General features: G+C 38.3%; 1 protein-coding gene, 1 non-coding gene and 1 pseudogene across 3 annotated transcripts; all 3 read left to right on the top strand.

Annotated features, from left to right (window-relative positions):
* Positions 1 to 204: 204 nt before the first annotated feature.
* API5 (apoptosis inhibitor 5) lies at positions 205 to 24,550 on the top strand. Of its 2 annotated transcripts, none has more exons than XM_090262506.1 (14): positions 205 to 419; positions 5,434 to 5,595; positions 6,694 to 6,787; positions 7,249 to 7,314; positions 7,711 to 7,862; positions 8,917 to 9,123; positions 9,840 to 9,944; positions 12,465 to 12,554; positions 13,948 to 14,129; positions 17,482 to 17,575; positions 18,268 to 18,324; positions 18,743 to 18,819; positions 19,307 to 19,443; positions 23,891 to 24,550. In XM_090262506.1, exons 1-14 carry the CDS (start codon positions 351 to 353, stop codon positions 23,971 to 23,973), a joined length of 1,575 nt encoding a protein of 524 aa, XP_090118632.1. In that variant the 5' UTR covers positions 205 to 350; the 3' UTR covers positions 23,974 to 24,550. The 2 variants fall into 2 exon arrangements, with proteins under 2 accessions (XP_090118632.1, XP_090118638.1); XM_090262512.1 differs by having other exon boundaries at positions 23,896 to 23,989.
* Positions 10,198 to 10,346, top strand: LOC150017945 (small nucleolar RNA SNORA57). Its single transcript, XR_016509485.1, has one exon. It is a non-coding gene; the product is annotated as a small nucleolar RNA SNORA57 (small nucleolar RNA).
* On the top strand, positions 14,690 to 15,030 carry LOC150017944 (small nuclear ribonucleoprotein E pseudogene; annotated as a pseudogene).
* Positions 24,551 to 25,482: the final 932 nt, after the last annotated feature.

Here is a 25,482-nt window from a genome sequence, read left to right as displayed (position 1 = left end):
GAAACGCAATCGTCTTTGAACGTACGTTGCTCCATTCTAAACCCAAAGCTGCTAGCCAAGAACAAGCCTTCAAAAGAGCGTCGCGCTTGCAGCCTTTTGCACCTCCCGGCGTTAGAGGGCAACAGAACCCCAGGCTGTGCATTGGCTGTCGCTGAAGACCGCTCCCGACGCGCGCGTCTTTACGTAACGTTGGGGGCGGGGCCTCCCTGTGCGCGCAGACTGGCGGCGGGGCTGGCGGCATCTAAAGGCTTAATAGTGCGGCTCGCGGGCTCGGGGAACTTAAGGGGAGGCGGTGGCGCCGGCGAGGACGACGACGACAGCAGGAGCGAGCCGTCGGCTTGTCGCTCACCATGCCGACCGTGGAGGAGCTTTACCGCAACTATGGCATCCTAGCCGATGCCACGGAGCAAGTGGGCCAGGTAAGTCCCCGAGCGGCCTGCAGGGCCCGGCCCTCCGCGGCCTTTCGGAAGCGCTGGCCCGGCCGGGCTGGGGCGGGGCGGGGCGGGGCGGGCGGAGGGCACTGTTCAGCGCCCTCCCGCGAGCTCCCCAGCGCGCCCGCTACCTCTTCGGGGTGGGCCCCTCTCTGGGAGTGTCGGCTCCGGCGTCCCCAGGGCGAGCGCCTCTGCCGCCCTTGGTCAGCCTTTCCTCGCCGTGGCGTTTTCTAACTCCCGTTCATTCTCTTCCCGAGCCTTGCCTTCTGAATTTCTCTTCGGTGTTTCTCTCTTCCGGTGGGGTTCAGTCGCTCAGATTAGACAGAGTTCTCAAGAGGTAAAAAAAATACACAGTTTCTCTTTAAGTAAAAGGAAAAGTGCCTTAGGAGACAAGTTTGTGGGGGAATAAATAAGAGGGGAACTTCCGTTCCGGTCTTGAATAAGCGCTCACGGTTTCATTTCTTCGGGACGGGATTGGAACGCCTACCAAGCGCCCGGACGCGGTGCCGGGGGCTGGCGACACGAGACAGACCGGACCTCTACCGGAATGTCCTTGTAGTGATGGAGACTAGCGGTCAATAAATAGAGAGATCGGTTGTTTGAGTTTTAATGCAAAGTGTTGTGAGAAGTACAGCAGGGCCGTGCAGTGGGAGGGGGAGTGAGAGGACAGCTTTAAGTAGAGTTGTCTGGCAGCAGCGCTGTCTCCGCGGCGTTAGCCGCACGCACACGGTTGCAGCAGGGTCGTCCCGAGGAGCCGTGGCTTCTTCGTGAGTTTTCCAGCCCTGGAGTCCGTTGAACTTGAGAAGTTGATAACTGTGCGTGTGCTTTGTTGGGAAAAGAACCAGGCTCTCCCGGGGGGTAATCCTGATCGTTGTTGTTGGAAATCCCATGCCACGTATATTTTCATTGCTTAGCACTTCGTGTGATTCTTCTGCATACCCATCCCATGGAGCAGGCAGTGAAAGATCCTGGAGTCTAATACCATGAGCAAAACTGTGGCGCTGCCCTCCTGTCCCCTTTGCTGGACAGGTGTGATTTAGGTAGAAACTTTCTGAGCCGGATGATGTCAGAACCTTATTTTAACTTAATTTGTAGTTGTAAGTATACAGTTGCAAGTACGTATCACGATTTTCCTTCCCTACATAACTTCCGTTTCAGGAGGGAATTTTGACATCACCAATGAGAAGTATGCCGAGTCTGCTGGAGATGCGTTAATTGGTTGTGAGGGAGAAATGGCCCGTTCAGACAAGGTTGGAAAAGCTATAGTCAATCGCAGTTTGATTTTGTTGTTGTTCCTAGAAAGAAGTGGTGAAGGTACTTTCATTCATTGTGAACTGAGTTGGAGAAGATTGTAGGAAATCGTTCTACCAGAAACTGACTTTGTTGTACAGCAGCAGAGGAAATGGGGAGAAGTCAGACCAATGATTTTCTGTCGCTCTGTAGACGGTGCTCCCCCAGAGAGGGCTTCTAGGGACACTTAGAAACCAGAATACGGAGTGCGGTCCCATACCCCCACCCTTATGTTTTGCTGGAATGGAGAAAAGGTTGACAGCCACCTACTTGCAGTGTATGATCCGGCACATGGAAGCCAAACGAGAATGGACCTGTTCTATGAAAAATTGAGAATTGCTCGCATTCCCTTCTTACATCACCTTTCATTATAAATACCGGATTAAATTGAGAGCCCTCCTTCAAGGGGTCAAAAACGACTTTCTCAAAGTAAAAATCCGCTTTTAATCTAGGAAGAGTACTTAGAAGCCGTAAGTTTGTGAAAAACAAGCACACCCTGCCCTGCAGACTTTAATGAAGGCCCACAGTGTTATGGATTCAGTACATTTTTGGGGTGCCCGCCGTGTAGCAGACACTGCGTTGGGTGATGACACTGTAGCGCAGTTCCCTGAGGGGGAGATCAGTCCCTTCCTGATACTGTCATGACAGCTGTCAAGCAGCCATTTAAGACCAAAAGACCTCTGCATAACGAAGTGTTGTGATTTCCTCGGCCTCATGCAGTGACTTCTGAGGGCACTACAGCTGGACTAATCATATGCTTACAGATTCTTCTCTCGTGCGTAATGCTTGTTCCCTTTTAGAAAAAAAATCTCTGAAACTGCTCACCAGAAAAGAGAGTGGGGTTCAGGGCACTGCTTGTGAATTTCAGCATACAAAAGCAAAAGCCAGCCTAATGGAAGGGACAACATTCACTTTTTTTTAGGAGAGAAAAAAGTGTTTTCATTCTTAGTGTAACAAAGCCTGATTTTCATGTTAACTTACGACATTTATAGTTAAGCCTTCAGTTTCCTGGTGGGTACCTGTCTGGACACTTCTGATACCATGTTTGAGTTTCTTAGTCTAGAACTGCCTTTTTACTTTTTCACCCTTTGCTCACGTTGCTGCCACTGAGGGGAGTGCCCTTTCCACTACTGTCAATACTAAACACAAGTCCTCTAAGGTTTTTATCAGCTAATTTTCCTCAAGCAGATCAGATCTTTCTCTTTTTGAACCTCCTTATACTATGTATTCATTTATGAATTTCAGGTTTGTATTTTATTTCACGTGAGGACTTTTCTTCCCTTACTAAATTGTAAACTCTGGGAGTTAAGGGTTTAAATCCTTTTACAGTGGACCCTTGAACAACATGGGTTTGAACTGTGATGATCCATATATACATGAATTTTTTTCAATAAATATCTGTGCCCTGGCTGGTGTGGCTCAGTGGATTGAGCACCAACCTGCGGACCAAATGGTCGCCAGTTTGATTCCCAGTCAGGATACATGCCTGGGTTGTGGGCCAGGTCCCCAGTTGGGAGCATGTGAGGGACAATTGATTAATGTATCTCTCACACATTGATGTTTCTCTCTCTCTCTCCCTCCCCTCTCTAAAAATAAATCAATAAAACATTTTTTAAAAATAAAATAAACATATCTGCACTGTTTTAGGTCCATAGTTGGTTGGTGTCCCTAACCCTGATGTTCAGGGGTCAGCTGTATATTCAAAGAATATATATATACACACACACACACACACACACACACACACATATATATATATATATATATATATATATGTGTGTGTATGTATATGTAAAAAGCTGCTTACAAAGATCGTCTTATGAATGAAGAGGGGACCTTTACACACACACATACACACACACACTTAGACCATGAACATGTATTTTCTAATAAGCAAACAGCAATTGATAAATTCTAAATGAAGCAATTTTTAATACCTCAAAACCTTCCCATTCCTCTGTCACCTCTCCCCTTATAGCTCCTGTGTTCTACCTACTTATTCAGCTTCCCTTGCCCCCACTCTGCCCTTGCCATTTCTTCAGGTCTCCTTGCCCTGCTGTGTGTTCCTTTAGCTCCACTGTGCTCTGCCCTGGGCTCCTGGCCATAATAAAGCAAACGGTGGCCCACCATTATTTTAAACTGTTTCAAATTTTTCTGAATTTACTTAATGTTGAAGTGTAGATACTTTACTTGATGTAGTCAGAAATTTTTTTTAATATAAATATAATGGCAAACACCTGTTACGAGACTGTGGCTGTTAGGCTGATCTCAGATTGGATCATATACAGTAATACCCGAACTCTCGTTTTCACTATGTTCTCTTACACAGGAGTACACTGACTTTTCAGGGTGGAAGGGTGTAAACTTTACTGACTTGTACTTCATGAAATAGCATTCTTTTGGTATTTTTTAATGAAATTTATGTTTTTTACAACTGATTTTTAGAATCTTTTTTAGGTAGGTTGGCAGTATATGACCTAACCTTTTGATACATAGAACATTTTATTTCTGATTATAAAAAAGAATGTTCTTAATTGAGATCCTACTATACCTTGATAACTTTGCATCCTGCTTTAACTAAATTTTTGGTAATTCTATAACCCTTTGAATGTTTATTAGTCAGTTCCCTCTTGATGGCCTGAAGTAAGCTCATGTGTCTAAAGCACTTAGCACATTGCCTTACACAGAGTAAACAATATGCTATGTACACATTTGGTATAATTATTATAATGTTTAAGGGTTAAGGTTTTCTAGTAATTAGAAGTTCTATCCATATTCCAAACAGGAGATGTAGCTATAGTTTCAATGTATAGTACTGTTATTTGCCAGATTGATCATTGTGATTTAATGAAAGAACTAGTTTGGAGGAAGGTGAATAGGGGGATTAAGATTGGGAACTATCGATAGTTGACTCATCACATTATGAGTATCTGAGGGAGAGCACTTCTGAATTTTTTAAAGGAAACAATTGTCTTTGAATGTATTATGCTAATAAAAAGCTAAATATGTGACATTAAAAGCTGTCTTAATAAAAAATTAGCTGGCTATATAGAATCAGTTTTCATTTTCAAATTCCAAAATGTGAGGCAAAGAAAAGCTTCCTAGCCTTTCTGGTATTGCTTAATTTCAAGAATGTATTTTCTTCGCCTGCTTTAAGGTGCTAATTGGAAACATGAACATATTTAAGTAAATGTAGCACAGTTCTCTGAGAATTCCGTGATGTTCATTACAATTTTTAAAGCATGATGCAGTCACAAGGCTAGGGTCACTGATCACTAGAATGAACAAGTGTTGGTACATCAACAAGCCTACTTGCTTCTTGCACTTAAAATTTGAGTCATTCACCCTGGCCAGGTGGCTCAGTTGCTTGCAGGTTCGATCCCCAGTCCAGGCGCATACAGGAGGCAACCAGTCAGTGTTTCTCTCTTACATCAATCTTTCTCTCTCTTCCTCTCTCTGAAATCAATAAACATGTCCCCTGGTAAGGATTTTTTTAAAAATTGAGTCATCCTTCTCTCTTTCCCAAAGCACAAATAACTCGTAGGGGGCAGGGAACCAGATGGCAGGAAGGTAGGTGTCCGATTTAATCAGTAACACTTCAAAAATAAGCCCTATTTCAAAGCTTAGTCTTTGTAAAATTTTACTAATTTAGATTCAGACAAGTTTGCTTATCTTTTCGACATTGTGTTTCTTTTCTGCTTCATTCCTTCAGCATAAAGATGCCTATCAAGTGATATTGGATGGTGTGAAAGGTGGTACCAAGGAAAAACGATTAGCAGCTCAGTTTATTCCAAAATTCTTTAAGCATTTTCCAGAATTGGCTGATTCTGCTATCAATGCACAGTTAGACCTCTGTGAGGATGAAGATGTATCAGTAAGTTTATGATTGATGCTTTTCAACAAGCTTTCAGATGTTTTTCTTGCCATTTCCAGACACTTTCTTTATGTAGCTAATGTAATTGAAGTACCAATCATATCATTGCCCAATAAAACACTGCAGTGTGGTCTGGCACAGTGTCATACATCAAGGCTTAATCTACATTTGAGAAAATATATTTGCTCTTTCACCATCTTTCAACTGTGAAAAATACATAGAATTACAAAATACTTTGATATTTTTTATTTGTTGTCCAGTTTAAAACAGATTGTGGCTCACATCTTTTTCATAAATTCCTATACATTGTGCATATGGAATTAGACTAATGTTAGTTTTCAGTCAATTTATGCTTGGCTTAGATATTTAAAATATTAGTAGTATTACATCGTAAAACATAGTTTCAACAATCCCAAATATTTTGCAAAGCAGAAAAATATTTGTTTGTGTAATAATTTTATGTGATTAATGGAACAAGAAGAATTAGCCTTTAGCCATTTTGGCTGCAGATACATACAGGTTCCTGAAAATTTTTAACTATTAATTCATGACTTTTCTAACAAAATTAGAGAATTATCAACATTTCATACAGAATTTGCTAGGTAGAACTCTTATACATATTTTATGGTAAAATAAATAAGCCAAGACCACTTATTTGGAGTGAAGTACACAATATAGTCACAAATGTGTATTAAGTAGTCAATACTGAACATTATAAAGTAGTTACGTACTAGATATGACATCACCACTATATGCTTTCTTAAGGGATACTATGTTATATGCCCAAAAATTGTTAAAACCCAATTGTTGTATACAATTGGTATATAAACCATGGGTTATAATCTCAAATCTGTCTACTCCAGTTAGATAATTGTATTTAATGTCCTTTACTACCACATTTTTAATTTTGTGAAGCTTGAATGTTAAATTGAAGAAAATTATTTCTAAAACTGCTAGAAATCTCATGTTTTATATTTTTGTGACTCATATGCCCCTAATTATGTTTTTTTGTGTGGTTTTAGTTTTCTTTAAAGATTGGTTTTGTTGATTTTATTGATGATAGTATTTGGTCAAATTTTTGTTTGAAATTATATCCAGATTCGACGGCAAGCAATTAAAGAGCTTCCTCAGTTTGCCACTGGAGACAATCTTCCCCGAGTGGCAGATATTCTAACTCAACTTTTGCAAACAGGTAAAGAATTTTAACATTACTCTTTAAATAAATATAGCTTCTCTCTGAAATAATGACTGTGTTTTAGCTTTTTAAAAATAAAATTCTTTTTTTTATTTAGTAGTTTGAAACTTAATGACTTGTGATTATCTAATTCCTGGCGTTGTTTTGTTTTTTAATTCTATTTATAAAAACAAAATTACTGGATTCTCTGGGGGAATTGTGATGCATCATCTCCTCCCCTACCACCACAGCCAATTTTCTATAGTTTCATAATTGTACAATCTTAATATCAAACTTTTCCAGGTATGCTACATCAGGTTCCCTACCTTTTTAAGGAAGATGTATTTTCTTAGTACTTGAGAGAAATACATGTGTCTCAATATAATCTGTGAGAATCTATGTTGAATCTTAAGTTTGAAAATGAAGCAGATGATATTTTTTATTTATTTTATACCTTGTATCACTTTTTCTCTATCTAGATGACTCTGCAGAATTTAACTTAGTGAACAATGCCCTGTTAAGTATATTTAAAATGGATGCAAAAGGTAAGCCCACTTCTTGTTCTGAATTATGTCTGAACTGTTTAGCTAAAGAGGTTTGTGACTCAAAAATCCAACAGAAATAATTGCAAAAACAGATCAAACGTTTTCATTAGAAATCTGTTGGTAAAACTCCCCTGGCCTCTAATAAAAAATTCTTCCAAAACACCTGAGTTTTACTTATTAGTAGTAATGATAAGAAAGGTAAGTCATGCTCAAGTTGACTCTGAATCCATGACCAAACATCTGATCACTTTTACATTTGGAGCTGTAGAAATTTCAGACTAATTAAACCAGTATCAGTGATACACAGGATGTTTATTAACTCACTTGTGAAGAAATACTATAAACTTCATTATGATATAGAATTGACTTGCTAAATACAACTGTTTTGTTTTGCAGGAACTTTAGGTGGCTTATTCAGCCAAATCCTCCAAGGAGAGGACATAGTTAGAGAAAGAGCAATCAAATTCCTTTCTACAAAACTTAAGACTTTGCCAGATGAAGTCTTAACAAAAGAAGTAGAGGAACTTATACTAACTGAATCTAAAAAGGTAAGCTTCGGTCATCATTTAATAGACCTTGCCTAAAGCAAAAGTCCGTGTTAGAAATTAGCAGTATTCATCAATGTGTATAAAATGACATATCCAATTAGAACCACCATAGAACATCAAGCTTTTCTTATCTTGTATTTTGCACTTCAGTTACTTATAATGTACCCTTGTCTTCATCTTAGGATACTCTCTCAGATTCTAGATCATTTCAAAATAAAAATGAAATCACATCAAAATGACCTATGTTTTCATTTTGCCCCATAACACTATAAGCTCTTCTAGGGGTACCCCCAGATCTAGCGAAGTTACAGATGATGAGATTCTCAAGATGTGTCACTTATAAAATGCCAGAGTTTGAGAATAATTCACTTTTTTACATGTTTAGGAAAATTTCAAAATTTCCCTAATAGCACTATTCACTTATTTAGTGGTAAGATTTCTTTAATGAAATAGAAAGAAGCAGCTGTCCAGCTGGGAATGTCAGCACATATTACCTGTGCCCCAACTAGGAATCTGGTGAAATATGAAATGATTGCTTGATCCTTTGGCCATTAAGCAGAAAGGCTTAGACGCACTGATAAAGAGCACTTGCAGTAAGACTTGCAACTAACATATTAGTGTGAATGAAGCTGCTTTTAAATACAGGAAACTGCATCTGATTTACTATGGAATTTCTCAATCTTTATTTTGTTACCACCCCAGAAGAGCCTTTTTAGACTTCTTTTTCCCTTACCAACCTTGCATGAAATTTTAATGCCACAGATATACTGTATATCTTTTTACGTATACATATCTGTGCTTTAAACATAACAAACTCAAATTTTCCAAGAACTGAATTGTGCCCCTTTGGAGACAGTATTGTGCCCCATATTGAAAGTAATGATCTACTCTGAAGTTAAATTGACTGAAGCTAGAAGTTATACTCTCATCGGTATTTCAGAAACATTAAGAACAAACTAACTTTAGTAACTGAAATCGTTTTGTTTACAATTTTAATATTGGTCCTTTCCCATTCAAGTGATAAAGATACTTATTTTGAATTATCTCTTTCCAGGTCCTAGAAGATGTGACTGGTGAAGAATTTGTCCTGTTTATGAAGATATTATCTGGGTTAAAGAGCTTACAGACAGTGAGTGGAAGACAGCAACTTGTAGAGTTGGTGGCTGAACAGGCTGACCTGGAACAAACCTTCAACCCGGCAGATCCCGACTGTGTGGACAGGCTCTTACAGTGCACTCGGCAGGCAGTACCCCTCTTCTCTGTGAGCTCTTTGTTTTACATCACTGGTGTTTTGATTACTCCGTTAGCTTGTATTTCTGTAGATGTTAACTTGAACATTCTCCTCAAACCTTTGCATAAAAGTAGTAACACAGTGGAATCAATATTTAGTTATGGGGGCACAAGTGGGGTTGGTGAGAGGCGAAGGCAGCAAGAAGTTTCCCTGAAGTCTTTCTAAGAGACTTTTTTACGTCTTGAGAATTTTGCACCATACTTTATAGTTTGGCTGAGTTTCTAAACTACTTGCTTTAGTAATTTAATATTTCTTCTTAAGTTTTCTAACAGATTGTTGTTCTAAGTAAATATGCTCTTTATCTCTGGCTTTATCTCTTGCCATGAGTGTTCTGGGATGTGCATACCATAGTTTGGAAAACAGTTTAAATGATCTCTCTTTTGTGAAAAATGTACTGTCTGAAATGCAACACTAATATTTTCTTCAAAATATGACCTGAGAATGAACAGTTCAAAGATGTATATATTTTCCAGTGATCCCGACAAACTACATATTGTCTGTTGCGGTCATTTCTGAGCTGCTCTGGGGTGTGCACTGTATTATAATTGTAGCCGTAGTACTTGATGCCGTGGTGCTCAGTTAGCGTTTGCGGAATGACATTCTACTGTTATATTTGAGGGAATATGTCTTGTCTTTTTTTTTTTTTTTTTTTTTTTTTTTGACAACTCTTTCTTGGATTTTTACAGAAAAATGTGCATTCTACAAGATTTGTGACTTACTTCTGTGAGCACGTTCTCCCTAATCTCAGTTCCTTGACTACTCCAGTAGAGGGTCTTGATATACAGTTGGAGGTAAGAGAAAATTTCTGTATTTAGTACTGAAAAGCCATTCTCATATTTTAATACAAATATAAACCACTACCTTAGATCTGACTTCTGCGACAGTAAGGGTCTAGTGATGACTCGCTAGTAATCTGTCCCAGGAGTAATGATATAGGGATGCTTTGTGGAACCAGTTAAAGGTTGCTGCAATGAGAAGGCACTGCTTATAGTTTTCATTATAGTCAGTTCTCTGCCTTTGTAGCCTTAAAACTTTTAAATAAACCCTCCTCTTCTTGGCGGGGGTCGGGCGTGCGGTCCCGGTCCCCGTAATGTAGGGAGGCAGAGGGAAAGGGCTCCGGCCCCCTCGGCGTCATGTCTTCGGTGCCGACGGTTTCCAGTCCGCCGGTTCTATCCTCAAGCGCCGGGACACCAGAAAAATAAATAAATAAAATAAAAATAAATAAAAAAAATAAAAAAATTTTTAAAAAAAGCAAAAACTTTTAAATAAGGTACTTAATTAATGACAGTTCCCATCTCTATCCACAACTGATAAAGCCAGATTTACACTGGGTTAACACAAAATATACTCTATCCTTTCTCCAAAAGAACTGACCGCTCTTTCTCTCCCCTTTGTATCTCAGCTGTAATGTTCATGATACATTTTTTCACAGCATGTGTAATACTTTACATTTATTTACCTCCCCACATTTAACCAGATTTGTCTCTGTACAGTAGTCCCTCGCTATATCATGGTTCACTTATCGTGGCCCCACTGTATCGCAGGATTTTTAAAAACATTATATTTAATTATTCATTGCAGATTTTTCACTATATCATGGGATTTCACGGTACTGTATACGTATGTTGTTACAGTTACGTAGGTTTAAGAGTGTAGAATAAATGTACGGTTCCTACTGCGCAGGGTGTCTGGAACGTAATTCCCGCGATAAATGAGGGAATACTGTATTCTTAGAATTTAGTGCAGAGCCTGATTTTTAAAGGCACTTGGTGATTGTTGAATCGAACTGAAATATGAAAATGTATTTCCCTCATAGGTCTTTGGGTTAGAAAAGAGTCTCACTGTACCTACACTGTAGTTTGTTTAAAATGTTCGGGGTTCAGCTTATCAAATGGAAATAGGAGCGTCAAGAATAGTGGCAGTTACCAATACTTGGAGTTTGTATCCAGAGACTAAATTTTATAGCAAATGAGGCCTACTCTAAATGTTAGTAAATAATTCTTTGCTAGTAAGCGTTCTTCCTCAGTTTCTTCATAGTACAAATTGTCAAGTTAATTGATGTATCACTTTTACATTTATTTAGCACTGTTGTTATTAACTGTTGCAGAAAGTATCATATACGACATTTGTCCAGAGGTATCCAACCATGTAATATGAAAACTAGAGACATTCAAGAAAAAAGATACAGAAACATTGTACATAGGACAATGATGCCTCAGTCCCCTTCAAAGTAGGCACCTTGGGACTTCACACAGTTCTCCTAATCACCATCAGCCACCCCATCATATTTTCCTGAATTTCATCAACAGCCTGAAATCTCTTTCCTTTCAAAGGTGATTTTAGTATTGGGAAAAGCCAGAAGTCACAAGGCACCAAGTCTGGGCTGTAGTGGGGCTGAGTAACATAGGTGATTGGATATTTCTCCAGAAAACTCTGCACGAGACATAATACATAAATGGGTGTGTTGTCATGAAGCTGCCAATCCCCAGTTGTCCATAGCTTCTGCCTTGTGAATAATCCTGGTAGTTCCCACAGCGGAATATTCAAGCTTAATGCAAAATTTGATACAATTTGTTGCTCTACTCACTCAGTAATTTTGAATGCAACGTCCACACAGTACACACACTCACTAAATGGTGTCTACCGCCCCCACTGACTAGTACAGTGAAGTTGTCATTGTTCATGCATACTCATTTCTGTCCACCCTCCTATGCTGCCAGGTTACATCAATGTTGTGCAAACTGTTACTATGCTAACAATGGCTGAACTTTTTCTAGACAGACCTCATATACTCTTTTCCTCAGTTCTTCTCACCAATATGTTGAAAGTCATGACAGCTGGGTTTTAGTGTCTTGCCCCGCAACTGACGTATATTATAACTTTACCAATCACATAGTCTCTCTGACCTTGAGTTTCCTCAACAGTAAAATATAGGCTGCATCTCTAAAATTTTTTCCAGTTCAAACATTCTGATTCCCTAAACAGGCAATTAAAAAATGACCAGTCTTTTTTTTTTTTTTTTTTTAAGATTTTCTTTATTTTTTAGGGAGAGGGAAATAGAATGGGTAAGAGAGGGCGAGAAACATTGATCAGTTGTACACCCCCAACTGGAGATGTGACCTGCAACCCTGGCATGTGCCCTGACTAGGAATTGAATCAGCCTTTTGGTTTTCAGGCTGGTGCCCAGCCCAGTGAGCCACACCAGCCAGGGCAAAATAAGCAGTTTTAAATAGTTATATAGAATCATTCTTATTATACAAGCCTTGCTCATTCAAGAAATAATACTAATAACAGTGCATTTTGTGTTTTAGGTATTGAAACTATTGGCAGAGATGAGTTCATTTTGTGGTGACATGGAAAAGCTAGAAACAAATTTAAGAAAACTATTTGATAAGTTATTGGTAAGAACTTTTTTCTTTCCTATAGGAAGTATTAGTCCCAAAGTCTAATAGTGTAGTATATCGTCGTCGGCAGCCGTCCGTCTCGAGAGACGATGGTGTAGCTTCTTAAGAGTCTATCTGCACCACCGAGAATGGCTGTGCAGTCCGACTCGGGAGTGACACGGTATCTGTCTCCTCCCGTGTTGAATCGACATCTTGCGATGACGCTGGAGTGTCCTCTCCAGTGAAGCTGAAGCTACAGAGCCTGGGCAGGGTGATATGGAGGGTCTGCTGTTGCCCATGTAGCAGACCCCCCTCTCTTCGTAGCTGAAGGGTCCAAGGGAAAGACGGAGTCAATACAGCTTGGCTTCAGGTGCGCCGCAGGAGTTGCCGGTGTTGACTACAACGTCAAACCGCCTTAGGGACTCCGGCTCCAGATTTTCTGTCGGGGTTTACTCCCTTAGCCTTTCCCCTGAAGAGGTATGCCGCAAGGCAGCGGAGGTTTTTTGGAATCAGAGTTTTCCTTCTCTGAGTGTAGTATGAATGTTTAGATTATTATAGAGAAACAGGTTTTGAAGTTATAGTACTAGACAATAATTCTAACAAGTGTTGTAAGCTATTCAGGTCACAGGTTGTCTACTTTTTTTTAAAAATTGTTTTTAATCTTTGGCATTCCTCCTGTTCTTGGTGCGCCTTAAGTATAATACAGGATTTATATAGTAGGTTTTTCTGCTATTCCTTTATCAAAATATTTTTTACATTTGCTTCAGTTCACCATTCAGGTTGCTGCCAACAGTCTAGTAGCTTTAGCAACCAGGAAATACGGTCTTTAGTCACCAAATTATTTTCTTGTTGGATATGAGCAGTTATGACAGTGATAAGCATTAGGTCCATAGTGTGAATTGAATCATCAAATATCTGTTGCTCTTTCAGACCTCTTAATACCTACGAGAGCATTACAGTATTGATATGGAACGCCTTTGGTCGTACTTTGAATGATAAGAGAGTCAGTACTTAAAGAATATTGACTAATATTCAAAGAATATTTTTGGAGTTACCAGTGGGTTAAGAGCATCAGTTTTTGAGGTCAAAACTAGATTGACTCTTCAGCTTATTAACTTTTTCAACATAGGAAAGATACCTAAGCTTTTAGAATTCCATCTATATTGAGTGTCTAATAATTGTTAGCTACTTTCATTATCATTCTTAATAGTAGTAGCAGCCATAACATAGGTTAATATGGAGAATTGATAGCCTAGATCATTGATCCAATAGGTCTCAAAGAGCTGTCTTACCTAAATTTCTGATCTTGGTAGTTTTTTCATGCCTTAAAAGCATGCCCTACAATTAGTTGAGTTTATGTTTATAATTATTTAGAGCAGATTGCAAATATCTCTATATTTTCATCTGTTAGGAGTACATGCCTCTCCCTCCAGAAGAAGCAGAAAATGGGGAGAATGCTGGAAATGAAGAACCTAAGCTGCAATTCAGTTATGTGGAGTGTTTGTTGTACAGCTTCCACCAGTTGGGACGAAAACTTCCAGATTTCTTAACAGCCAAACTGAATGCAGAAAAGCTCAAAGATTTTAAAATTAGGTGATGTATGATGAAAGTAGTCCAGTCCTTGGCAGAGATGATGGCTATCTGATGCTCCCTGGGTTTTGTTTTCACTTCACAGGAGCTGTCTTCCCTCCCTGCCTTACCCCAGCAGAACAAAATAGAAGAGGCAAGAACAGGGATATAAGCACACAGGAATATATGGCACCTGTACTGTAACAAATCCATAGGGGAGAAAGAACTTTTTTGAAAATGAACTCTGATTCTCCCCACTTTTTATGATTTGGGCAGGTTCCCTAACCTAACTCCCCAGTTTTTCCTCAGCTATAAAATGATAACAGTACCCACCTCAGAGTTCTGGGACTTAAATGAGACAATGACTAGGAAGCTTTGAGCACAATGGCTAGCATACAGTGGGTACTCGGTAAACCGTAGCTGCTGCTGTTATGGAGAAACCCTAAGTTGTCTACATGAAAACACTTTGTATTGAATCATTTCATTAACAGATTCATTCGTTACTGCCCTCTACTCTTTGGTGAAGTGGAGGCTTAATACTGGGGTAAACATTTGATCAGAAGCAGGCAATTTAAGAAATTACTGTCATGGATTAGTGTGGTGTTTATCAGCTTCCACCATGGCGTACAGTGCCAGAGCCAAAAAGCGCAGAAGGTGGTGGTACAGCCCATGAACCTCATCTTCACATACTTGCGAAATAGACCTCAGATTCAGATGTTGCTTTATGAGCAAGTAAATGTGCGGATAAAGGGCTATATCATTGGTTTTGATGGGTATATGAACCTCATATTGGATGATGCAGAAGAGATTCATTCTAAAGCAAAGTTAAGAAAACAACTGGGTTGGAGAATGCTAAAAGGAGATAATATTACTCTGCTCCAAAGTGTCTCCAACTAGAAATGACTTAATGAAGTGAAATTTTTGAGAAGGCAACACAGCTTGTGTTTTTTAGGTGTTCTTTATTGGAAGTATAGTTTTTAAACATTTATTCATATTGTTTTGATTACCCTTTTGTTATTACCAGATGACAGTAAATGCTGTGGGACTTTTTATTTTAAGAAAGAAAGAAGGAGAGAGGGAGGGAAGTATAGGGAAGGAAGGGGACGGGAAAGGAAGGGGAAGGGAGGACTTTAAAAATTAAAATATAGAAACTTCCAGCCAAGATGGAGGCATAGGTAGGCATACATCACTTTTTGCACAACTATAAGAAGGATTACAACTAATCTCAAAACAAAAACAACCAGAACATCGAACTGTATGGAAGTCCAACAACCAAGGTTATAAAGAAGAAATATTCATCCAGATGGGTAGGAGGGGCAGAGACAGGGAGCCGGGGCAGAGAGGATGAGGTGTAGCACAGGCTGCGGCTGGCAGAACAAGCAATCCCACATTTATGTGTAGCAGATAAAAGCTGGGAGGGACACTTGGGGAGTGATCGCAGCCCCAGGCTAGGCCACACAGCTCATGGTTCCAGTGCCAGGAAATTAAAGCCGCATAATTTCTGGCTGTGAAAACCAGTGAGGGTTGGGGCAGTGGAAGAACTGCCCGTCTCTCAGGAGAGTTCATTTAGAGGGGTCCCACGGTCCTGGAATGTACACAAATCCACCCACTCTGGGAACCATTACTACGACAGTAGCTAGAGGGGCACAAGTCACATACAGGAAGTGGGTGAAGTGACTGGGAAAGGGGGGAGTGCTGAGCAAGTGGCATTGTTCCCTCTCTGACCCCTTGCCCACATACAGCACCACAGAGTGGTGAAACGGATCACCCTGCACTGACAATTAACAGGTGCGACAGCTCTACCTAAGACACAGAGGCAAACAGAGAGGCTGCCAAATAAAGGAGACAGATATGGCCCAAAGCTCAAAACTTCAGAGAAAACTAAGCAAAAAGGAGATAGCCAACCTTTCAGATGCAGAGTTCAAAACTCTGGTGATTAGGCTGCTCAGAGAAATAAGATTGAGTATGACAAATACATAAGGGGAGAAGTAAAGGCTACACTAACTAAAATAAAGAACAATCTACAGGGAACCAGTAGTGAAGGGAAGGAAGCTGGAGTTCAATGAATTGGAGCATAAGGAAGAAATAAACAGTCATCCAGTACAGAATGAAGAAACAAATTTTAAAAAACAAGAGAGTAAGACTCAGGGACATCTCCAAAAGTGCCAACATCCGAATCATAGGGATGCCAGAAGGAGAAGAGGAAGAGCAAGAAATTGAAAACTTATTTGAAAAAATAAAAGAAAACTTCTTTAATTTGGTGCAGGAAATAGACATACAAGTCCAGGAAGTACAGAGTCCCAAACAAGTTGGACCCAAAGAGGACCACACCAAGACACATCATAATTAAAATGCCAAAGACTAAAGATAAAGAGAATCTTAAAAGCAGCAAGAGAAAAGCAGAGAGTTACCTACAAAGGGGTGCCTATAAGACCATAAGCTGATTTCTCAAAAGAAACATTGAAGGCAAGAAGGGACTGGCAAGAAGTATTCAATGTGATGAAAAGCAAGGACCTATAACCAAGATTACTCTCTCGAGCAAAGCTATCATTTAGAATGGAAGGGCAGAAAAAGTGCTCCCCAGACAAGGTAAAGCTAAAGGACTTCATCACCAAGCCATTATTATATAAAATGTTAAAGGGACCCATTTAAAAAAAACAAAGATCGAAACTATGAACAGTAAAATGACAACAAACAACTATCAACAACTGAATCTAAAAAAAAAAACTAAGCAAACAACTGGAACAGGAACAGAGTCATAGATATGGGGGTCATATGGAGGGTTATCAGTGGACAGGTGGAAGGGGGAGAATGGGGGAAAAGGTATAGGGATTAAGAAGCATAATCGATAGGTACAAAATAGATGGGGATGTTAAGAACAGTAAAGGAAATGCAGAAACCAAAGAACTTATATGTATGACCCATGGACATGAACAAAGAGCGGGAGGATTGCTGGAGGGAAGGTGGGTACTGGGTGGAGGGGAGCTAAGGGGAAAAAAACATTGGGACAACAATAATAGCATAGTCAATAAAATATACTTTAAAAAATAATAAAAAATAAACAAGTAAAATAAATGGTACCAGATTGTTAAGCAGAGTGCCTCGTAGTCAATAGGATGGATTTATGGTACTGACTGTTCACATACTATGTGAAAACAAACTTTAAAAAGAGATGCAGAACTCTGAGATTTGTATCAGTGTATAGTGCATTCTCAAATCTGTAATTTTGTTTATTTTTAACTGGACTTTGAGGTACGAACAGGTCAAACACTTTTACTTATTAGCAGATAAACACATAGAGATGGACCTGTTAAGGTTGAAGTAGAAAAACAAAGTTGTGATGATTTACTAATTAACAAATACTTCTTCCGTTTAGGCTGCAGTACTTTGCACGGGGGCTGCAGGTTTATATCAGACAACTTCGCTTGGCTCTCCAGGGTAAAACAGGCGAGGCCTTAAAAACAGATGAGGTAGGAATACTGTGTCACATCTCATGAGGAAATTTTTATCATAGCCACCATTTATTACAATTCAGGCTGAATTCATACATTGAAATGTAACATTTGACTTTATTTGAATTGGTGATACAAGTCTCTTGAGATACAGTGTCAGAAGATTGTCTACATTGTTATTTGCTGTTATATTTTTGTCAATATTGAAATATCTTGACTGTGTCTAGTGTTTGTGAACAATGTTACCAAACTTAGATACATAGCAGTCTTTCACCAAGGTTTCATTAGCAGCACATGTTTAAATATTTGATTAGTGGTTGTCATATTTTTAACTTCACCTTTTTCAAACCCAAATATCAACTCACATTAGGAAAAAAGATTAAATTCTATACCAAACTATATGTATGTGTTGGGATATTTGGTTCTCTAATCTCATTTATTTTCATTACTCTTCATCCCAGTCCTAGTGAAATATTTTATATTTTCATCATGTCTTACTGTAACTCAAACTGATTATTTTTAAAACAGCTCCTATGTGCACATTATTTGCTTTCTTTGCCATCTCTACACTGGCTTAGAGTAAAAAAAAAAAAAGGAAAGAAAGATTGATTGTGAAAGAAAAGTGTTATTTACTCTGTTTCTATATGATAATTGAATATGCATTGTAAAAGTTATTGGCATTTTGATTTATTTTTGTTTTCCTTTTGCAGAACAAGATTAAAGTTGTTGCATTGAAAATAACAAATAATATCAATGTTTTAATCAAGGTAATAAGTCTTCCTTTCTTAGCCAGTCCTCCCAGTTAGCTAGACAGCAGTGTTCTAGTTTTGAACTACTTAAAAATGTACAAAAGAAATACTTGTTGACTTTGTTTATTAAAGTTGATAAATGATATTTTATTTGGACTTAAAATCTCATTTAGAAAAAACTTAGCTTCAGTTTCTTATGTTTTGTGCACAAAATGACATTAATAAGTAATAGATGATGGTTTTTAACAAAATTGTCCCTGTTTACTTTTCTCTTGCAGCCTTTTTAGGTCCTTAGTCACCAGCACAGAGCAGGAAAGATAAATTAAAGCTTTCTATCCTAAATTTAATCTTTAAGATAACTCCCTGTTTCTTACCCTCACCACCACTCTCCACACCGTCATATACTTAGAAATCTTGTCTAATTTTGTCTTTTCAGGATCTCTTCCACATTCCTCCTTCTTATAAGAGCACAGTAACATTATCCTGGAAACCTGTACAGAAGGTTGAAATTGGGTAAGAAATATATTTAAAAGTGATTTAAGTGTTCTCATATTTGTGACTTGTAAATATACTACACAGAATGATAATTATTAAATGATTTTTAATAAGATGTGAAAATATTATTAGGAGCACGACTTAGAATATTAAATCTAATTCCAGTTCTTAGAAAATAAAGTGGTAGAATACAATCCTGGAATTTTCAGCCTTGTTTGTACTCCTGTGGCATAACTAGACTTCCTGACATGTTTTATAAAATGGGTTACTTGCGTATAGTCTTTGAAGCTACATACTCTAGATTATTTTAAAGCCTTGTAAATGCTCTCCGACAATGTCTGCGTAATTAGGGCACAGTTAATTTGATGACATCAGGATGTTATTTCCTTTATTCTAATGTGGCTGTCTTCTTTAGGATGTCTTTCGTAACTAATAATGCTAAATACAAATGTATCGATGGCTTCTGGTATGATTTTTTTAATTGCTGTTCTTTTTACTGTTATAGGCAAAAGAGAGCCACTGAAGATACAACTTCCGGCTCACCGCCCAAGAAATCTCCAGCAGGACCAAAAAGGGATGCCAGGCAGATTTATAATCCTCCCAGTGGGAAGTATAGCAGCAATCTGGGCAACTTTAGTTATGGTGAGCGTTTCCGTTTGGGTATAAGCAATATGAGAGATCAGGCAGAAATTGTGTTGTACTTGATTTTCATTATCAATTATATATAGTATCATAACTCTTGTGTGATGTTTCTGAGTTAGCTTGGGAAACTAGAGCTATTGGGAAAACAATTGATTCCATTACTTTCTGACCCACTTTTGTGGACTCATTGAACTGAACATGCAATACTAAACACTTAGAAAAAAAAAATATGTCTCTCATATTCAGAGGAGCCAACAGAAAAAAAAGAATGGAAGTTGGCGTGAACCATTCATTACTGTTTTCCCTGTTCTAGCTTCCACGTAAGGCGTTCTGTGCATTCTCCCTCAGGGTGAGAGCTGTAGCTTATGTCAGGTGTGGTATTAATGATCCTTCCTGGACCTTGTCAGTCTGCTGCTTGTCCTCCCATCTTCTGTACTCTTTCAAAAGGAGAAGTCATAGAAATGGGGTCAGATGTTAAAGCATCATCTGGCAAAGACAATGTGTCCCATTGTGGTCTCCCCCGCTGCCCAGAGTGCAGTCCTCCTGTCAACTTCCGCTATTAGTGCCAGAAGAGCTTCCCACTGGTCTGTTCTCTCCCAGAGCTATCAAATCAGAAGTGAAATTTGTTTCTCATTGACTTACATCCTCATAGATACTTACAAAGAAGAAAAGATGAAAATGTCACTGATTAAGCACATCTTAATAACACTAGCAATCAAAAACGCTGTGATTGGCCTTGATTACCAGTCAGAATTAATTCTGCAGTACAGGATTCCCTGGGCGTTCAAAAGTAGAGTGTTCCTATGAAACCTTTCATAGGCTGAATGGAGTGCAATGAAGCCATTATTATATTTTATTTAAACAGAAAGTTTTTGAGCATTCCCAGACCTAAAAAAATAACCTATCAAATGACACGTAAAACATAAAATATAGTAATACTACCGTACAGTAAAAGCAGAAATGATAAATACACACCATACTTTGTACATTCATCAACACACTCAAGCAATATACTTTGCATTATTGGATGCCGACTAAAACACTTTGCCACTAACAGAACCAATATTAACTGGCAGCTTCAAGATTCTCTCTCGGTGTATAAGTAGCACAAATAGTGGACAAAGGCAGATTCGGTGCACACAGTGTCTTTGTTTTACTCACCACGATCAAAACGCTGAATTACAGCCAGTTTTACACTAAGTATAACACCTTTACAAACTCTGTTAGGTTTTCCTGATACTTTAGGACACATCTTCCTCAGGTATGCACGACGGATAAAGAAAGCACAGGTGCTCACAGACAGTGCAAGGCTGCGGCAGTGTGATACTGAGGTGCGGAGTGTAGCTCCTGGGGAAGAAGTTCGGTAGAGACAGTCTCACTAGGCACTGGGCGCTGCCTCTATAATGGCTCGCCGCAGCACAACGCTGAATACTGTTTTCGCTTTTTTGCCTTTTTTCTTTGAGGCAAACTTAGTCTGGGAAAGATCACCAAACTCTTTTACTTAAGTAATAATATGTAAATGTGCATCTCAACCTCTTTTTTTACCTGAAAAATACGGATAGCAAATAAGAGGGGAATAAATTGTCAAGTAAGAATATTGTGAAAGCATTTTGTAAATGGAAAGATACTGTGTTACATCGTTGCAGCAAATATTATCCTTTATCACCTGTATGACTTAAATGTGTCATAAAATCAACCATTCTTGAAATCAACTGTTACTTCAGATACTATCTTCATTTGATTTAGTAATCAAGAGCTTTGGCAGTACGTAAAGATCTGTATTCCTTTACTTGGGCAAGTCAGTTACTCTTGAGTTTCCATGAGGATTTTACCCTGTGCCTGATATAGTCAGTGATATAATGCATATGGAAAAGAGATGTGGAAAATACAAAGTCTTAGATTGTATGTGTTCTTTTTTCCAAACTATTAATGTGAAAAAAGCAGGGGTTTTTTTGTTGTTGTTTTGTTCTTGTTTTTTTTTCTTTTATTGATTTCAGAGAGAGGGGAAGAGAGGGTGAAAGGGAGAAACACATAGATCAGTTGCATGCACCCCAACTGGGGACCAAACCCACAACCCAGGCCTGTGCCCTGACTGGGAATTGGACCCCACAATCTTTCAGTTCGTTGGATAACACCCAACCAACTGAGCCACACCAGCCAGGGCAAAAAAAGCAGTTTTACCAAGACAAAAATCCAAGAATTACTTATAACTTCAGTTCTGTAATCATGCCTGTTTTCTTTTGTATCTGGTATTTTAATATTTTTATAGGAGTCAACTAGTAATTGGGGTGATTGTCATAAATCTTAAGTGCAACCTGATTTTTTTATTAGAAAATAGGTGTAAATTTTTTATATTTGGGAGTAGAATGTTATCCACTTAACAGGTATACTCGTAGTACTACAGGTGAGAATTGGAGGGCCTTTCTACGTCAGAATTCTTCCACCTTGTTTATGCCAGTCCTGAGGGAACTGACAGTGTGTCAGGAATAAAGGAGAAGCTGTTTCATTTTTTTTCTGGGATGTCAGTGTTGCCTGAAATGTTGGAGAGGGAGGGAATGTTTTGTCTTTTTAAGAATAGATTTTGTTACATTTGGCAAAATCATCATCATTCCACTTTTCTATGTCACCATGCTCATGTTTTGTTTTATTTTTCCAGAGAAGACTAGATTTTTTTTTTTTAAGTCATGTACACTGAGGGGTTGGGAAATTTATTCTTTTTGTGTTACTGGGAATCAGGTAGTGTTAATATTACTACCTTATTACAGTGAACAGGTCTTTTGTAAAGAAAATAAGCTGTAACACTGTCATGGGCCTGAACATGTTTACCATAAAAAAGGAGCCAGATCTGTGATTGTTCTTTGAGTCCATGCAGGCAGATTTAGGCTTTGTTCTTTATCCAAGTTTATCACTTTACTAACCCACGTCTCTGTTATTTACTGTTATGAACACCATGTTATTGCCCACAACTGAATTCAGCTTTCTGGTGCCTTTTCAGTCCAATCATTTTACTAACACATACCCATGTTCAGTTTTCCTTCCGGCAAACAAAGATTCCCCCTTAAACCAGGAGTTCTGAACATTCTGTATTTTGTGACTTTTGTCCTTTACCTTTTACATTTCTAGAATATAAACATAATTTTTATAAAGTATAATTTTACCATGCAGTAGTGTTTTTTTAAGTCAATAACACCAGCTTGAAATCACTGAAAAAAATCACAGAAGTGCAGAATGGTCCCTCAGGACGAAGCCCTTCAAAAAGAATATTTGGTGATTCCCTGTACTGTAATAATAACTATCAGATCAAAACGAAATAGCCAATATAGAAAAGACAACAGGATCGTTTAATACCTTCATACAGCATATTTAATATAGTCATTAGGTATAGCTGAACAACCAAGGGGAAACCAGTTCTTTATATTAACATTGATTGAAAAACAATGGAAAGGGTGGACTTTTGTGGGTTATTAGCTTATAGCTTATAATAATATCTATCTGTGAGGATGTTTATTTGTTAAGTGTGTTGATGTTAACTTTACTGAGAAACGAAGGTTTTATAATGAGTATAGTAGGGGAAAGATGTGCAGATGTTCAACAAATGAGGCCAAGTCTTAGTCAAAATATGCAGGAGTTACAGCCCAGATAAAGGTTGGAACACCATTGAAAGCATTTGTCACTGGGAGCATCTTGCCCTCAGACCACCTCTCATGTATGGAATTAGAAGTTTGAGACTCTTGATTCATTTATGTATGATGAAAAGTCCAGCCTTGCTGGTAACTTCAGTTTTCTTTACTGGAAAGACTCCCCTGAGGAATACTTTCTCTGGAGCTAGCAAAGAGACTAATCAATGAATCAAAGACTTATTGTACCATATGACGCAAGTGACTTGATTTTTCAGTAACCCATACACTGTATGTACACACATCATCACCTTTTGGCAGCACCTCTGGGAAGCTCAGGTAGCTGACAAAACAGTGAGAAAAGCTGTCAGCATTTATATCTACATTTTTCTGAGTCTTGGTGCTTGAAATGTTATGACCAAAACAAAGTGCCTATCAGTTGCTGTTCAGAATTTATATCACCAACTTTCAAAAGCCAGTGGCCTTTTTGTTCATTTCATATGAAGTATATAAACTTAAATAGTCTTATTAATTATCTTTGGTACCTATCACTACCAAATAAAGAACTAATAAATAGTTATAACATTTTGACCTTGATTTTTGTTAAGGGGACACATTTAATTGAGTACCTACTATGACTGTATTTTGCACCTTACCAAATGTTCGTCGGTATATATGTTGCTCTGGTTTTATGTACAGATTGAATTTGTGGATGGTGGAGCTGCATACCAATGCTATTTTTAAAAAGCCTACTGCTACATTCAGAGCTCTTAGAGTTGTGTCACTAAGTCCTGAGCAGGACCTCTAAACCCTTGTTCGCTTTTTCGTAGAGCAGAGAGGAGCCTTCAGGGGAAGTAGAAGTGGCCGAGGTTGGGGAGCACGAGGAAATCGCAGTCGGGGAAGACTCTACTGAATAAGACGTCACATTCTTCAGCATTGTCATGAGCTTAATACACTTAAATTCTACTACTCATTGGATTGCCGGGGATGTCCCTTTAAAAGGACTGCTGCCTTCAGCTAAAAACTTAATGTTCTTTATACCTTTGTATGTATGATCTACTTTTGTAATAGACCATGGTTGTGTCCAAGGTAAAAACCACAGCGATATTTTTGGATGCTTTGTGCGCAATCTTGTTTTTGCAATATCATTATTCATACTTCACATTGTGACTCTTTTACGTTTAAACATCTTAATAATTTGTTATTGAGAGCTCTTCCAGTCTAAAATACAATGAAATTCAGTCTATTTCTGATAAAGATCGTCAGTTTTGAAAGGTTACTGATTTTTTTCTTCCCTGTCCTTTTTTCTTTCCCCCTATGATATATGGAGAAGAGTTATGGTCAGTCTTTAACATTTTGTTTTCATTGTTTTTTAATAAAGCTGCTAGGCAATGGTTCAGCATTCCTACCTAGTGTCCTAAGAGCAAAATATTTATCAGCTTTCTTAAAATGTACAAATGACATTACATTTTTAGGAGAAAGTAAGCTGCTTTGCTTACTTAACTCTTCTCCATATGTTGTGATATAAACTTCTGAATATGGGATCTACTATTTGAATAGAAATGTGTATGTGTAATATACATACATACATAAGCATATGTGTGTGTGTGTATATATATGCATGCTGTGAAACTTGATTATACAACGTAAATCTTTTTTTTAATTCTAGGAATGGGTAATCTTTGACATGGTGATTATTCTTTTAAGGCTGAATCCATTATTAACTTGTTGTCTAGGTTTTCCTCCCAGTAGTGAGGGATTCTGAGTCAGTTGCACTTACATGATTATTGTTATTTAATACTAAGAAAATAAACAAAGGCTGCATTTTCAAAGATGAGTTTGAAGACCCCTTTTGGAGAAATACAGCCGGAATATTGAATCTGATGTACATATAGGTTTCTACAGGATGACATAGAATAGTTTAGAATTTGGGGATTTAATAACCAGGGCAATCCAGGAAAAGTGACTTGATAACATGCTGTAACAATAATGAGGGATGCTCTCTGTTTGCTTCTGCCACTTTGAAGATTTTAACTTCTCAGGTTATTAATCAAAATTATTGTATAAGTTAGCCAATAGAATCTTTAGATAAAAACAACAGATGGGGGGTTTGTGGAGTGTTTAATGTCATGGGCATTTTTAGTAGTATAGGCCCTTTGCTCTGCATTTGAATGTTTCATATATTTTTGTTCTACAGTTAATCTTCCCTCCCCAAGTTTGCTATTCAAATCTGATGCCTGAATGACATTTTCTAGTAGTTTGACGTATTTTTTGAGGAATAGTTGCGATTCCAATACAGGTGTCTTCATTACTGTTACCTTTACATTGGGGAAAAAGCAAAACCCCTTTGTTAGAAGTACTGCACATGTTTATGGGGAAAATATATTTTGAAGACTAGAATTATACAAGTGAGCAAAAGAAG

The sequence above is a fragment of the Furipterus horrens genome, unplaced genomic scaffold (genome assembly GCF_987537825.1).
Source record: "Furipterus horrens unplaced genomic scaffold, mFurHor1.1.pri manual_scaffold_2, whole genome shotgun sequence".
Classification (NCBI taxonomy): Eukaryota; Metazoa; Chordata; class Mammalia; order Chiroptera; family Furipteridae; genus Furipterus; species Furipterus horrens.
The sequence above is the reverse complement of the archived record's forward strand: the minus strand, read 5'-3'. Positions and strand labels throughout refer to the sequence as shown.